At 36.8% G+C, this 15,282-nt stretch overlaps 1 protein-coding gene and 1 long non-coding RNA gene across 2 annotated transcripts; one reads left to right on the plus strand and one right to left on the minus strand.

Annotated features, from left to right (window-relative positions):
- Positions 1-9,005: 9,005 nt before the first annotated feature.
- On the minus strand, positions 9,006-14,556 carry LOC121237198 (ferric reduction oxidase 7, chloroplastic-like). Its single transcript, XM_041133824.1, has 9 exons — positions 14,356-14,556; positions 14,181-14,274; positions 13,868-14,065; positions 12,792-13,026; positions 10,807-11,134; positions 10,435-10,720; positions 10,080-10,335; positions 9,529-9,964; positions 9,006-9,378 (listed from the first exon to the last, which is right to left on the minus strand). Exons 1-9 carry the CDS (start codon positions 14,471-14,473, stop codon positions 9,209-9,211), a joined length of 2,121 nt encoding a protein of 706 aa, XP_040989758.1. The 5' UTR covers positions 14,474-14,556; the 3' UTR covers positions 9,006-9,208.
- LOC121237199 lies at positions 14,416-14,635 on the plus strand. The gene is made up of 2 exons (XR_005934877.1): positions 14,416-14,553; positions 14,587-14,635. It is a non-coding gene; the product is annotated as an uncharacterized LOC121237199 (long non-coding RNA).
- Positions 14,636-15,282: the final 647 nt, after the last annotated feature.

A 15,282-nucleotide genomic window follows, 5' to 3' on the forward strand; every position in this document is an offset into this window, starting at 1 on the left:
GAAAAAATGTCACAGGAGTTGAAATCAAGTGCGTACTAAGTTAGGATTAATACTTTTATGGTTGAGGTTCAAAATCAAAAGCTTCAAAAATAGGTATTTACAAAAATGCCCCTAGACTCTCAAAAATTGTCGTTAAGGCCCTAAATTTTTACTAATTGCAAACAAACTCCAAATTTAACCAAAATTCATGGAATTCATATTTTTGGCATTCTAAAACCATCTATGACCTTGGATTTTCAAAAATCAAAGTGAAACTTGCCCAAACAATCCCAACCCGTGCCACGCACTCTAGTTGATGCCTAAGTGTGTTTTCAACTATTGATCCCTATGAATGCATGCACATGAGATTTTATTTAATCAAAAATGATCACTAACATCTTTAATGACATAATGAAGGCTAATTCTTGAGTAATCAGGTTCATCCCAACACTTAATCATGGCTAAGATATCCTAAATCTCCAATTTATTCAAAACTGATTCATACTTGATCAAAACAAGAAAGATTTAAAACCTATCATGGCATGCTTTCAATCACAAATAAAACCTTCCATAATTATTCTAACACAATAATAAATCATATCAAATCATGCTTAGGACATGCCATAGCTAAATTGCCACTTAAAATCATTTAATCATTCAAACTATCTCTTAATTGACCCGGTTTTGAACTAAGCTTGATAACCTTCTCAAAACTCAACCAAATTTCGTACCAACACTAGGAAAAAAATCTTGACATGCTAACTAAGATCAAAAGCAAGAAAACATAAAAATTTTGTGGCCTTCCAAAAACTCAAGATAGCTTTGCACAAGAACACTCAAGAACTCACCAATAACTCACTCGGTTTCACTCTTTTGATCTCTAAGACGTAGAAGTGCTCTCAAGACTCAAGAGAAAGCTTGGATCTGAGGTGTGGAGGAAATGAGGGGGTGAAGGGGCCTTTTATAGGCAGCCAAAGAGAGCGGACGTTAGCCTTGGTACAAGGTGATTGGTGGAAGGTGGTGTAAGAAGCTAAAATTTCCAGATTTGCACTCCATCACTTGTGTCATCTTGTGCAGACCAAAACAATGCCCTAAACCACCATGATCTCACTTATAGAGTAGATACATTACTCCTATGGGGGCTGGTCAAGTTGTGGTGCAGAAGAAATAGAAGAAAAGCCAATAAAACCAACCATGGGGCTGACGGGTTCAAAGTGATTTTCTTTGGACAGTTTTGCTCATTGTCTTGACTCATCCTTTTGACTCATCATCATGGCTGATTTTTGCAGGTGCAAGGTCACTTCTTGAAGGATTTGTTTGGTGGTATAAGGTGGAGGGTTGGCTGTCAAGTGATCATGGAGGTGTAGTTTGAAAAAAGATTATGCAATGGAGAGTGGTTGCTGAAATTTTCAGATTGCCTTCATCAGTTTGTGTCCTCTTGTGTATGGGGAATAGTGGCCTGAAATCAGCATGATTTCTTCCTTACTGTGGCTACAATGGTTCTACAGTGGTGGCCAGGTCGTGGGGCATGGCAACAAAAAGTCAAGCAAACTTCCTATGCTAACCGGAGGCTTCAAGTGGCTTCTATTTGGCAGATTTAAGCTTATGTTTTTGGATGGTTTTGGGGGGCAAAATTTGAGTCAAATTTCTTACGATGGTCATGGGGCCCCTTGGGGATTAGGTGGTGAAGGAGGTGGCATGGGTGGTGGCTGAACCGGCAAATGGTTGGTTAAATTCCAACCCAATCAGTTCCTACACAAACTAGACCAAGGTGCACTCGGGTTGGTCATTTGAGTTGGTTTGTGTAACCAATTTCGTCCAAGGCTCAAACTAGGTTTGAAGGGGTCTCATGAGGTTTTTAATGACCATATTACCCTTAGGGACAAACCACAAAAATGGTGGGCCTAAGGGCAAAACAGTCCAAGCATACAAAGGACAATACCCAAAGCCGATTCATTCATGGTTTGGGTTTGATATGTCATTTTCCTTAATGACATGTGGAGAGGTTTAGGTAGGGTATTAGCATGATCTAAGTATGACGTAATGAAGTAATAATTCAAAAAAATCCAAATTAAAAGGTTTAAGAAAAGATTAAAAAAAATGAAGCTTCAAAGTATGGCTTAAAGTTCACTAACATCAAGTATGATGGTTAATGGTCTTAACCAACTTTCAAAACTTAATTTGGGTACTTAGGGAATGATTTGGGCTTAAGGAAACCAATGGTATGGTGTGATGGGCTTTCAAGTTGAATAGTAAAATAAACTCAAACATGGCTTTGGGCCTTGTGGGCTTAAGAGGGCCAAGTGTGTGGGTTCATGGCTTAAGGACTCTTGGGCTAGGCCCATGAATACTCTAAGGTCCTAAAAGCCTTACTAAATTCACTAATGTGCTTGCTTTTCTAATCATTAGCTTAACGGTACAAAGTGCCAAGAGTAAGACTAACCTCACTATCAATCTTAATGTAAGTAATAACCCAAAATTAAAAACGTAATCTAGAATGCTTAAGGATTGATCTAATGGTTAATTAAGTGAGGTGTTACATAAGTGTGGCCCCCAATTCCTCGATAAAGAGCCTGGTGAGGATCCTAGGTGCCAGGGATGCCAGCCGATTGGAAACACCCCAGTTGTTCTTGTCGAGCCTAGGCGCGTAATCATGGATCAAGTACATGGTAAGTGAAATAAGTCACAGTAAAATGAGTAAAGGATTAGTCAGAGGATAATACTATTTGACCTAGAGGTTTATACAAATAAGAAATTTATCCATTAATAATAGTAATATTCACATGTCATTGTCACTTCTTTCCAAATAATATTATACATCGTCATTAGTTCATCACTTACGTCTAAATACAATGAACCAAATATGGTTTATTGCCAAACTAAAATATACATCTTAACAAATACAAATAACTAATATTAGAGACAGGCCTCCATATCTACAACTCGGGCGACATGGGCCTTTCTTCCTCAGAAAACTCCGCTTAGGCTGCATCTGCATCAAGATCGACGACTTCAATAAACAAAACCACAGGTAGGACCACCATAATGAGACTTCTAAGATAAAACCACCCTCTTATCAAATCACATAAAATCCATTAGATCTCATCATATAAGTACCAATAGGGGATAATAACGATAAGCGTTATTTTTGTCTGGTTAGAGAGAGAACGTCTGATATCTCTCTAGAAAACTCTCCTACAGCCAATTCAAACCTGACGGGGGTGGGAGCTTCAGCTCCTCCCCCCCTCCCCCCTCCCCCCCTCTCCCCCCTCTTCCTCCTCCTCTCAGCCCTCTCAATCCTCTACCAGTCTTTTTTTTTTTTTTTTTGGTTTTTTGTGTTTTTTAGGCAAAATAAAGTAGAGGTGTTGGATGTAGACTTTTCAGAGGTTGGAGGACTACATGCTCCCCCACCGGGGGAATCAGAGGTTGTCTATGTGTTAGTCTATCGAGCACTTTGTCCAACGGAGCGGAGTGTCCTGCACGCACGAATTGAAGCTTGCGCGAGGATGCCATGCGCCACTGTGAGGAAATACTTTCTAGTGCCTCCGACTCCAACACCTCTAGCTCTTTCACAACCGTCTACCCGACTCCTTCCCCAACCGGCGCGTGTTTCGCACACGCCCCTGCAGCCTCTTTGTTGTTCTGTATTTTTGGCTTTTGCAGTGTTTTCCCATTCTATTTTATTTTCTATATTGTCTTTACTTTTAAGAAAAATAAAAATAAAAAAATATTGTCCCTTTGGACCTTAGTCTGAAGGGGGGTCCCCACCTCTGCTTAGTCAATGATTTGGTGGGGTTTGGTTGCTCTTTACTCTGCTTAGTCAGGATAGGGGGTTTTGTTACCTCTGTCGTGGACAGAGTTGTGCTATCTCTTAGACCTAGGTCTTTAGAGATCTGCCATCTAGACTAGACCATGTCAGTCACGGAAGTGTTCTGGTAAGCTATTAACATTTGTAATTGCCAACTTTGTATGTCCTCTATTAATGGAAATGTGCTCCATTTATCAAAAAAGAAAAAGTACCAACAAGGAATAACTCCACCGTTCGACGCTAGGAATCACTCTACCCGGCCAACATGCAAGTTAATTCACCAAATTCAAACCATTCAACATAGGGAGTCACTCAACCTGGTTAACACACACACGAGGACACCATACATGATCATTCCGAGGACTCTCTCTACCCGTGTTATCAATTGAGGCCAACACGAAGACGTTCCACCCCAATCATCATGGGTAATCTCTCTATCAACATGAAACTCGTGGTAATGTACCGTAGGAATGGTGTTGAGACTCCTCAACTCATCAATGATTATAGACATACGATAAGACTAAATACTTAGAAATCACATCGTCATCAATTTACAAAGTTCAAAACTCATAATCTCAAAGTCACAGTGAAAAAATAACCGATAAACATAAGGAAGAAGACTATATTTTCATGTAAGAAAGGGGGTGAGTTAAAGAATATGCAAACTCTAAACTTACAACATACTTACTAACATGAAAATATGCAAGCTCTCTAAGCTCAACAAGTGTGAGTTTTGGTTAAAGGAAGTTAAGTTCCTTAGTCACGTGATATCCCAGGAAGGAGTCATAATAGACTCGAGTAAGATCGAGGCAGTCATGGATTGGCAGCGTCCTACTATAGTACATGAGGTTAGGAGTTTCTTGAGTTTAGCTGGTTATTACAAGAGATTCGTGAAAGGAAATTCCAAATTATCAAGTTCTCTCACAATGTTGACTAGGACGAACACCAAATTCATTTGGATCAACAAGTGTAGCACAACTTTTGGTTATTACAGGAGATTGATGAAAGGATATTCCAAATTATCAAGTTCTCTCACAATGTTTGACTAGGAAAAACACCAAATTTATTTGGATCAACAAGTGTAGCACAACTTTGAAGAACTAAAGAGAAGGTTAACCACAGCCCCTATGTTAGCATTACCAGAGCCCCAAAAACTATTCATGGTATATAGTGGTGCATCAAAATATGGACAAGGATGTGTCCCAATGCAAGAAGGAATGGTAGTGGCTTATGCATCTAGGCAATTGAAGGATCGCGAGACGAGCTACCCCCACTCATGATATGGAGTTAGTAGTCATGGTGTTTGCCTTCAAGATTTGGCTACATTACTTGTATTGAGAGCCGTGTGAAGTATGCACGGATCATAAGAGTTTGAGGCATCTCTTCACCCAGAAGACTTTGGAAGTGCAAAGTAGGATAATTACAACTAACTCCATTTGGTATGAGGATGGCGGAATATAAACTATTAGGCCATGGCTCTCCTGTAGGAAGCCTCCGAGTAAAAAGACCCGACATTGAAAGTTTACAAATTCTCTCAATAATTTTGCAACTTTGGAACAACAAAGTGGCACAAATAAGACTGACTATTTGGCACAGGGACTGGGTGTACATATCATTAGGCCATGCTAGTAAGCATAGGAATCAGTCGAGCATCCAAAGTACTACCTCATAAGCTTGCAATCTTGCTTACATTGGGTTAGCAACTTTCGAGGAGCAAAGTGGCATAAATGTGACCGACTTGGTGTAAGCCGAGGACAAGACACACATACTTTTAGGTCATTGTAGTACTATAGGAATCGCCCAAGCAAAAGACTCAACCCTCAAGTCTCCAACTTTGCTCTCAATAGGTTTGTAAGTTTGGCAGTGCTGAGTGGCACAAATGTGATGGACTCTGTATGGGCCAGAGATGGGCAGTGCATAGAGAGCAATACAACCTCTACACTGGTATAAAAGGAGAAATGAAGACCCTGGAAGTGGATAAGAACCATTTCTCTTTTGTAACCCAAAAACCTCTTCTTCTCTAACTTTAGCACCAGAGAAGTCCCGACTGGGCTTCCCAACATGGTGTGCTTCGATTTGCAATTGTTTGGGATCACTCAGCCTCAAAGCATTTCATGAACAAGAATAACTGTGTAAACGAACTAAGTTTAAGTGTACTAAGTGATGCAAGCTTTTTCGTTTAATCTTTTTTCAAGCATGCGTCGAGCTCGAACTAACCAATGAGTTATATTTCATGTTCACGAACGACTTGTTTATTATTCGAGCGAGTTCAAGCTTTTTCACGAGTTGAGTCATTTTGACAAAATAAACTACTTATATTATATCTTATAGCGTTATTTACAAATGTTGATAAAAAAGTTACTTTTTGTCAAAACCTTTATACAGTTTATATGTAAATATATATTAGTATTTGTATGTGCAATGATTTAAGCAACGTGTTTAATTATTAATAACATTTTTTTCTTCTCGTCTTTTTAAATATTTAGGATATTCTCATTATAAAAATATATATAATATTATAAAAATATTAAATACAAAATTATTCAAGTTTATAGGAATTTTTATACGAGCTAGCTTTATATGAGTCATCTATTTAATTATATAAAAGCCAAGTTAAAGCTTGCTTACTTTGCATTTGTCCCGTATAAAACGGCTTAAAACCGTTTATTTGCATCAAACTGAAAAATGGGACAAGAACAAAAAACTATTTATTTTCAACCGTATTTCAACCGTATATTGTTCCCGTGAAAAATTGTGTTTACTTCCTTGCAACGTTTCAGCCAAAACTGGAAGCATTGCAATGTTTTCTTCCTTGCAATGTTTCATGCTTCACTGATACAAATTGGACCTGATTTTTGGCTTTTAAAACAGCCTGCGGCAAAACTATCTGAAAGCCATGCCGATGGAATTCTCTTGATCATCATCTCTTTCTGCAGTTCAAACAAGCCGCCAGAACTTGTATTCTATCCAAGCATTAGCATCATCTTTGGCATGAAACAAATAACATAAATTTTGATGAGAATTTCTTTGTTGGAGTTGGTGAATCCCATGAAAGTCAACAAAAACTCAGAGACAAATTTTCATGGATTTTGCAAGATAATGGATGGAGAACTATCACGAAACTAACGTAAATAAGTTTCGACTCTCATATCAGGTCTTCATTAGTGATGGATTTCGAATTTCACACGTCCAAACGGTTCCTCCTCTCTATATATCTTCCCTTTTGCCAACTCCTCAAAATATAGTCCATATTTCCAGAAATCAGATAGAGAGCACTCGATAGAGCCTTACACCAAAAAAATCGAAAAACCCAACAAGGCCACCCGTAGCAATCTCTCTTCAAACCGAAACACTTACCTTGCCACTGTCGGGAGACACCCAGAAGGCGCCGAAGGTGAGTTTTCCCTTCCTCCACAACGGGCGTTGGCCCTATCTCTCTCTTCTGTCAATTTTTCATCTATGACAGAGATTTAATTTGTGGGATTTGCTCCTGCTCTGCGATCAACCATCACAAGGAGGGTCGGAAAACCATTTGAGCCCCCAGAAAGTTCCGGCCCAGTCACCATCACACTCGATAAGACCACGCTGATTTCTCTCTTTTCTCCACCGTTCTTGAGCCTAAAGAAGCCTAAATTATTTTCTGCTACACAAAAACATTCGCCGTCATAGCCTCTGTGCAACCACCAGTTTCCTCACAATTTCTCTTCCCTCTCGGTGAGTCTTTCACATGGCTTTCGCTCAAGTGAATATTTGTTTTTCCCTCTCGGCACTGAACCCTTTTTGCTTGCAAATTGTTATCTTCTCTAACGTGTGATATGTACCTTTAATTGTTAAATCAAATCATGTTATTTTCCCTGTAGCCTCCCTTTGTAAAGCATAAAAGCAAGTCAAATTTGCCTTTGTCAATACAGTAGTCTCCCTCTATAAACCATAAGTACGTAATATTTGCTTCTTAAATCTTAATGGCTAAATTACGTTACAACCCAATTTTTTTTTTCAAAAAAATACTTTATTCTTTTCAAGATTGAGATTTGCCTCTAGCTTTTCCGTAAGACACATGTAGAGTTAAAATTATTACAAAAGTTCCATCTAGCCTTTCCAGTAAAACATAACCCACGTACCAATTTGAAGACTTTATTATATTATTGCTCTGAAATTCTAAGGTTTTGTTTGGATATTCAACTATTCTCAATTCATCTCAACTCATAATTACAATTTTTTTAAATTTCAACACAAAATATAATAAACAATTCAACTTTTTCAAATTTCAAAATAATAATAATATTAAAAAATAATATTTTAATAATATTTTATCATCTCAATTCATTTCAACATCCAAACGCACTCTAAATCATGACAAAAAAGTGATTGCTTCTAAGATTTGGGCTTGATTTCACGTGAATATATTTTAGTTTGGACTCTATTTTTGTGAGAATAACACTTATATTTTATGGCAGTTAAAATATAGGAAAATGATAGGGATGCCGATGGGGATCCCGCTCATTGTCTCGCTCATGTTTTTTTATTTTTTATTTTAGTTTTTTATTTTTATTTAATGATTAAGAAAATGTTGTTTAATAGTATTGTGAATTTTTTTAAAATATTTAAAAGTATTAAAAAATAATATAAAAAAATTTTTAAATATAGCGCATATTTAAATATATATATATATATATATATATATATCTAAAAACATTCACGTAAATAACCTTCTACGCATTGCGCGGGTTATAATAGAATAAACGAGTTGAGCAAAATTCGAATTTGACCAAGTCAATCTCGTGCACGTTCTCAAGTTGTCTTGTTTATTTATAATCCTAAACAGGGGAGTTATAATAAAATAAATAATAAAGGGTAATGATATACCTATAATTTTTTATAATTATTTTATAGCTCATTTATAATCACCCAATATAATTTATATTTCCATAACTACCCTTCCATCTGAAATAGAGTTGCAAAAGAGTTATCATTTTCCTATCATTAAATAAATAAATAAAATGTAATAATATATATACCTACAACTTGTTTACTATAGTTTTACAACTCATTTTATAATCAATCAATGCAATTATATCACTTCATTAAAAATAACTTTAATTTTACATAATTATCATCCATATGAAATAGAGTTGTAAAATAATTTTAGAAAAGTTGTAAGTTTGTCATTTTCAAATTATTAAATGACACCTTGTCCCTGAGGAATCCCAACCAATACTTATCAACAAGAACATAATCATACATATATGCATTCATTCGTTTTAATACATTAAAGTATTTATGCACATAAACATACTTCATATATACATATATACATTCATATATATATATATATATATATATACACACGTCTCAACTTGGCATATTTGGGTCTTCAAAGCTAATTGATTACACCAAGGAGAAGATAAATGAAGGTGGTGACTACAGATCAAAACTATGGCTGTTGAAATGGAAGATTGGATGATTTCGTTGTCTCCCAAGACTGTGTGACCTAATTTCTTTAGCAACACTTGACTGAAGAGTTGGAGGACCACACACAATGACACCGACATCAACGCGACCCCATTTCTCGGATATATTCTCAAAAATCTCTGCAGTAATACAAACAATGGGAGCAAAAAACAAAATAAAAGCCTCTAGTTATGAATAAGAAGGTTAAAGTTAGTCATTAATTAAGATTCCATAGTCTTTTTGCATTCTTTTGTTATTTTACATTTTGAGCAGAAATTGACAAGCCATACCTTTGAAGTCTGGTCTTGAACCATAGTAAGTTTGGGCTGAACTCGCTAGAGTGTTCTGACTTGAATCCTTGTGAGCTACATTTGAATTATGCTGCATTTTGCCAACCTTTAGCCTATCATCCTCCCCTTCCTCCCTGCTTGCATTTTTCCTTTCCCAAAGATGCCATAAACCTACCACAAGACCCCCAACGACAAAGACACTTGCAAGCATGCAAATGATGAAAAGAAGCCCTTTGTACCACCATGAAGATATGTTAAAAGGGTTTATGTAGAATATATCCACTAAACCCATTAAGATAACTAATCCTATTGTAGATGAAATAACATATAGTCCAGACCATATACTATTTCCTGTACCAACCAAAACAGACATGCTGCATCTATCTGACGCAGAGCAGAGAGGTGTGTTCATAGCCTTGTTAACTTCACCCTCTTCCTGCAGATAACAGCCATTAAAGGCCACAAAGTGAACAACAGAATCTAGGCCATAGTACTAGAAGAAAATCTCACAAGAAGAAGAAACTACAATGGCGAGATTTAACAAAACCTACCAGAGGAGGTTCTGACTCTCGAGTGACGTATATGTTAATCTCAAGATTTAGTCTATTTGAGAACGATGGACAGATCGACTCCATGTCAATGGTAGAAACAAGAGAAAGCTCGTTCGATCTTTTCACAGCCCAAACAATCAAGATGTTCTGAAGTAGGCAGCGTTTTCCTTCCCTTAAACTATGGAGAATATCACTCAAGACAGCCAGAAATGGTGAAATCCCAATGCCACCTGCTACCAAAATAAGGTTTTCATACCTACAGAATAAAAGGGTGAAGTCAGTTCATTAATAACAGACAATGAAATAAAGTTAAACTGCATATCTAGTAAAGTATAGTCGACTCTTTTGTGCATACATCAAGTGATAAGGTACTTCATGCCCATAAGGCCCCTCTACTGAAGCTGTCATCAGTGTTAGAGGCTGGAGATCATCCTTGTCTTCCTCATTCTGCAGCTCAGCATTGGAACTATTTAAGATATTCCCTTTGAGCTTTGCGGTCCAATCCCCAAGAACTTTTATGAGAATGGAAAGATGATATTTACCATCCAGAGGACTAGATGAAACACTGTAAGGATGCCACTGCAGCCAAGATAATTCCCGAACTTGCAGGAAAATAAAACTGAGGGCATTGTACCGCAGACCTACATTGTCAAGCAGAAAAATGTGACACAATTATGGAAATAACATACAAACAAGTAAACTATAAGTTAGTGAGAACCACTATTACTTGCAGGTTTTGAAAGGACCAATTCCACTGTTCCACACGGAAGGCACTTGGCTGAAATTATATCAACAGTCTTCCGTGACTGGCAGAATCTCAGAAAACGATCAAGTATAAACAGAAATATTCCTCCAGCAGATATGCTGAAAATGAAATCACCAACATGCAGAGCTAAAAAGATAACAAACACGATGTATAGTTGGTGGGTGTAGAAGAACAACTCAAACTTGTTCTTTCTCACTGGATGAAGTGACGTCACCCACATCATTAGACCAGCTAAAAGACTAATAACTCCTGCAAGATTGGCAACACCAATATCTTTCCACTCCAATATCTGCAAGAAACAATTGAAGTAGTTTTATCAGCTTCATATGTCCCTATCTATCTTTCCACCAAAGCCTTCTTAAATAAGTTCTATGAAACATGACAAAGCAGACGGTTTAGGGTGTTGAGAAGGTCTACCAAGTAGATGGCTTTTTGTCAATTTTCTTCTTTACAGCCACTCAACTACTTACTCAGCCTCTAAATTAGCTTTTGAAGAAGAGGCTGAAGTCAGTACGACTGATTCTACCCTTGTCAAAATGGCTTGAATAGCATAGGGTCTGAATTTATGTGAACAGCATTAAATTAAAGTGCGCACATCAAACACATTTATAGTAATACTATCATGTATCGATATGTTTAAGTAATATTTGCTTGGTTTCTTCCAAACTGAGGAACCCTTGTTGCAGGCACCAGCATACAGAGACACTGAACTATAAATAAGATAAAAGTCTACTACAACAAGCCAAGCCAGAAGTGACTCACCTCTATTCCTATATATATATATATATATATATACATATGCACATAATTTTTAAGGGTACCAGAGAATGGTTATCATATAAATGGTTTTGTCACATTGAGAATCAGAAAACATAGAAGGGACAGAAAAAGTCATCAAACAATGATGGTCAATCGCTGCTTGACAAGTTTTTGTGTGCTTAATGTAATCAATAGATTAAGAAGAATGGAGACATTTTTCACAAAAAATATGGTCCACACAATTAGTCCACCCTTTACCAAAGTCTCCTGGTTCAATAGCTACATTTCAACCCCACAACCACGGTACACCATCTCACACCTTAAGTCCATACTTCTCAAGAATAATGCCATTTTCAGATTGCAACTCCCACCTATATCCCAGCTAATTCATTGTTAATGAGGCTTCTGATCTAGCTACCGTGCCAACAAGAGTAACAGTGAATGCCCGAGATTGTTCTATGAAACTCTAGCCAATCTTGTTAGTGATCATATAGCTCTCTCATCATTTCAATATTTCTCAATCTAACATAATCTGTATTCTACTTCCCTCACATTAGAAACTAACAACTCAAGGTAATTTGTGCGTATGAATTATGAATAAAATATTTTTACCAAGTGTTGCGAATGAAAACAACCAAAGTAGAAGGCAATGTCCTTCAGGATCATTTTCAAGTGGCTTTAAATCATATTAACAAAAACAACACCCTCTTACCCTAAAAGATGGCATGTTTTCCTTTTAAGGCTGTCTACCAATATACAACTGTTTCCAAAAATGAAAGCTTTCATTTGGACTCATCTTTGTTCAAATTTAAAACCACCTATTTTGGACTACATAAGAGAATTTTAGAAAGAATAGTTGTTTCCCAAAAATGTTCCAATTTATGAACTTTCATCTCATGGGCCAGAGAGAATAGTTGCTACTACCACACAGCACTTCCCAATCAATAAATCTTCAAATCTTTGCCTCTTTTAAAGTAATGCTCCTAATTTTTGTTGCCAACTTCCCATTTTCAATTATCGCTGCCTTTTCCCCTGCGTGTGCCTTTTGTGCTGATTTACTGAAAATTGAATTTGCTTCTCCCAGCAAAACAAAAAGAAAAAAAACCAATACATGTACATGTATGCACAAAAGAAAAGGAACATTTATCCCAATACATAAGAAAATAAATTACAGCATTAGCACTCACTTCTTGTAGGAGGTGGCCCTCAATTGCCCACGCAATTACATAGAATAGTCCATGTAGAGTAAAGAGCAGCATCGTAAGATGTCCAAGCCATACATGATATCTTGTCGCGTGCTCAAAAGGGATATCTATAAGGCGGAGAAGAACCGATCCCCTTGCAATTGGAAGAAACAAAAAGGCGATGCAATACAATCCAATCGAACCAAAGCGAAGTCCCAGAAATTCCAAAATAAAACAACTGAAATTTCAATAAACAAGGCTCTCAGCGGACTAAACCAATCTTCATGCAAATAAGGAATTTAGAAAGCTACTGACTAGATGCACATTTTGATGGATTTAAGTATCTCATATAGTAGTAATTGTTTTATGACAACACTTTAGTACAAAAAAGAGTAGAATGAAAAAAGGAAAAATACTAGAGACACAGTATTACTTGTTGACCCTAACTTTAAGAACTAGAAGTAATCAAAGTTCAAACATAGTATCATGCTTTTGTCAACCCAACCTAATGAAAGTAGGTCCATATTTGCCAGATGCAAAAGTGAAAGTAGAAGATTCAAGAAGCAATAACGTGATTGAGAACAACTTTAATATGTGTGGAAATACAAATACTTACTGGAGATTCAAAAATGAAAAAGGGAAGGGTTGAAATGGAACATGGTCACACTACCTATCCTTTCCAGAGCAAAGTATAGTGTATGAAACCACTGAAAAAGATTTAATGCGTTCTATCCTTCCAACTCAATCTAACCCCAACACCCTACACCCCCAAAAAAATAAACAAAAAGAAAAAGAAAAAAGATGCCATCTGCTTGCAGTAATTGAAGGAAGAAATGTGTTAAAAGCCCATTGCAGGAATGGGAAATGCAGCTCAGCAAAGATGCCATCGGATTACAGTAATTGGAGCAGCGTCTTAACATAAAGGCTGTTGTTTAGGTAAGATTTTTGTGGAGCCAAAAATAAAAGACTAATTTAAGAGGTTAAATGCAGAAATAAAGCAGAGCCTAAAATAAATTAGTGATTTCTGCTCGAATAAATGACAACTGAACAAAGCTAATGAGAAACATAACATATCGTACCTCTTCTGTTCAAAAGTAAATGGGAACTGAGATACAGAGATGAGTATCTGCATCGTATATGCATATACAGCCCAGATAACGTACGCGACAAAGAGGAGAATCCCAATAAACTCGGTAGCAGAAACAACTCCAAATGGCCCATCAACAAGAACAGGGAAAGTCCACAAGCGGAAACTTGGATTTTTTGCAGCCTTCTTCCTACAAGTAAAACTTCAAGTTAGAGAACAATCTAACTTGTGAGGCATAGATTCAATCGCGGGTTAAAAAGGACAACTTGGAGAACATAAAAACTCTCCAATTCATAAACACGTACTCGGGAAGCTCCTCTTTCGCAGTAATGATAAGATAAACTATGGCAAGGAAGGCAATAACAAGAATTGGACCGCTGAACAACATGAATATGCTTCCTGCAGGTTACACTATTAGAACAAGAAGCAGATAACATCACGTAGGGGAAAAAAAGGAGAGAAGAGAGTTAAACTACCGACCTGTAATTCCAAAAACAGTACCCCTTGTGGTTTGTATCCATTTCTCGAACAATTGATTAACAAATTGTGCGGGAAACAGGAAAATAAGAGCAACCCATGCAATGAAAATGTCCCACATGATGAACTTGAGAATCCACTTGGCCCATGACACATAGAAAGGTGTCTTCTCGACATAATCAGCACCTCGACTCAGAAGAGGTTTCTTAATTTGCTCTTGTATATTCCAACAAGGTTTCTCAACAGATTGTTCATCCATAGGCATAAATTTCCTCTCTCTCTCTCAAATGGCTTCCTTCTGGCAAAACCAATCACCCCAATGCCACCAGATTGGGCAAAAGCAACATTTATACAGAAAGACTTGGAAAGAAGACGTCAGTGTTGAGGAACTCATTACCATCTGAACCTGTTCATTCCAAGAATGTGTCAATTGTACGGAACAATAATTCTGGACCACTAATGCTCGTTACCTAATCCGATTCCTTCCAACCACAAATATCAGAATCAAGCAGGAATTGTGACTCATTACAGACGATTGAAAACCGTCTAGCTAATTCTTTATTGGAATAAGCGGACAATTCCAGTGCTGTCAGTAATCACTTCCACCGTTCACCATACAAAAGTTGGGTCAGAGTTGGGATTACCATTTTAATGAATCTGTTTGAGTGATATTTTATCATAAAATTTTATTAATTTATTTAAATTTTATGAAAATTGTATGAACATTTTTTTTAAAAGAAAATTTGTATGAACATTGGACATTGCTTTGATTTACGGATCCTTTGAGTACAGAGCTGAGATAATCATATAATTTTAACTAATAATTTTATTACTATTTACAAATCATCTCATCTCATTTTATCTCACAACTATATTAATAATAAATTTGAAACTTTAAGGTCGAGGTCCATTACAGTAATTTATTAGTGT

The sequence above is a fragment of the Juglans microcarpa x Juglans regia genome, chromosome 6S, assembly GCF_004785595.1.
Source record: "Juglans microcarpa x Juglans regia isolate MS1-56 chromosome 6S, Jm3101_v1.0, whole genome shotgun sequence".
Lineage (NCBI taxonomy): Eukaryota > Viridiplantae > Streptophyta > Magnoliopsida > Fagales > Juglandaceae > Juglans > Juglans microcarpa x Juglans regia.

Coding starts and splice junctions, on each gene's coding strand:
- LOC121237198 (XM_041133824.1), bottom strand. CDS start 14,473: ATGTGGGACATTTTCATTGCATGGGTTGCTCTTATTTTCCTGTTTCCC. Junction 14,275..14,355: donor TACTGTTTTTGGAATTACAG/GTCGGTAGTTTA, acceptor TGTAACCTGCAG/GAAGCATATTCATGTTGTTC. Junction 13,027..13,867: donor TTTACTTTTGAACAGAAGAG/GTACGATATGTT, acceptor TTGAAATTTCAG/TTGTTTTATTTTGGAATTTC.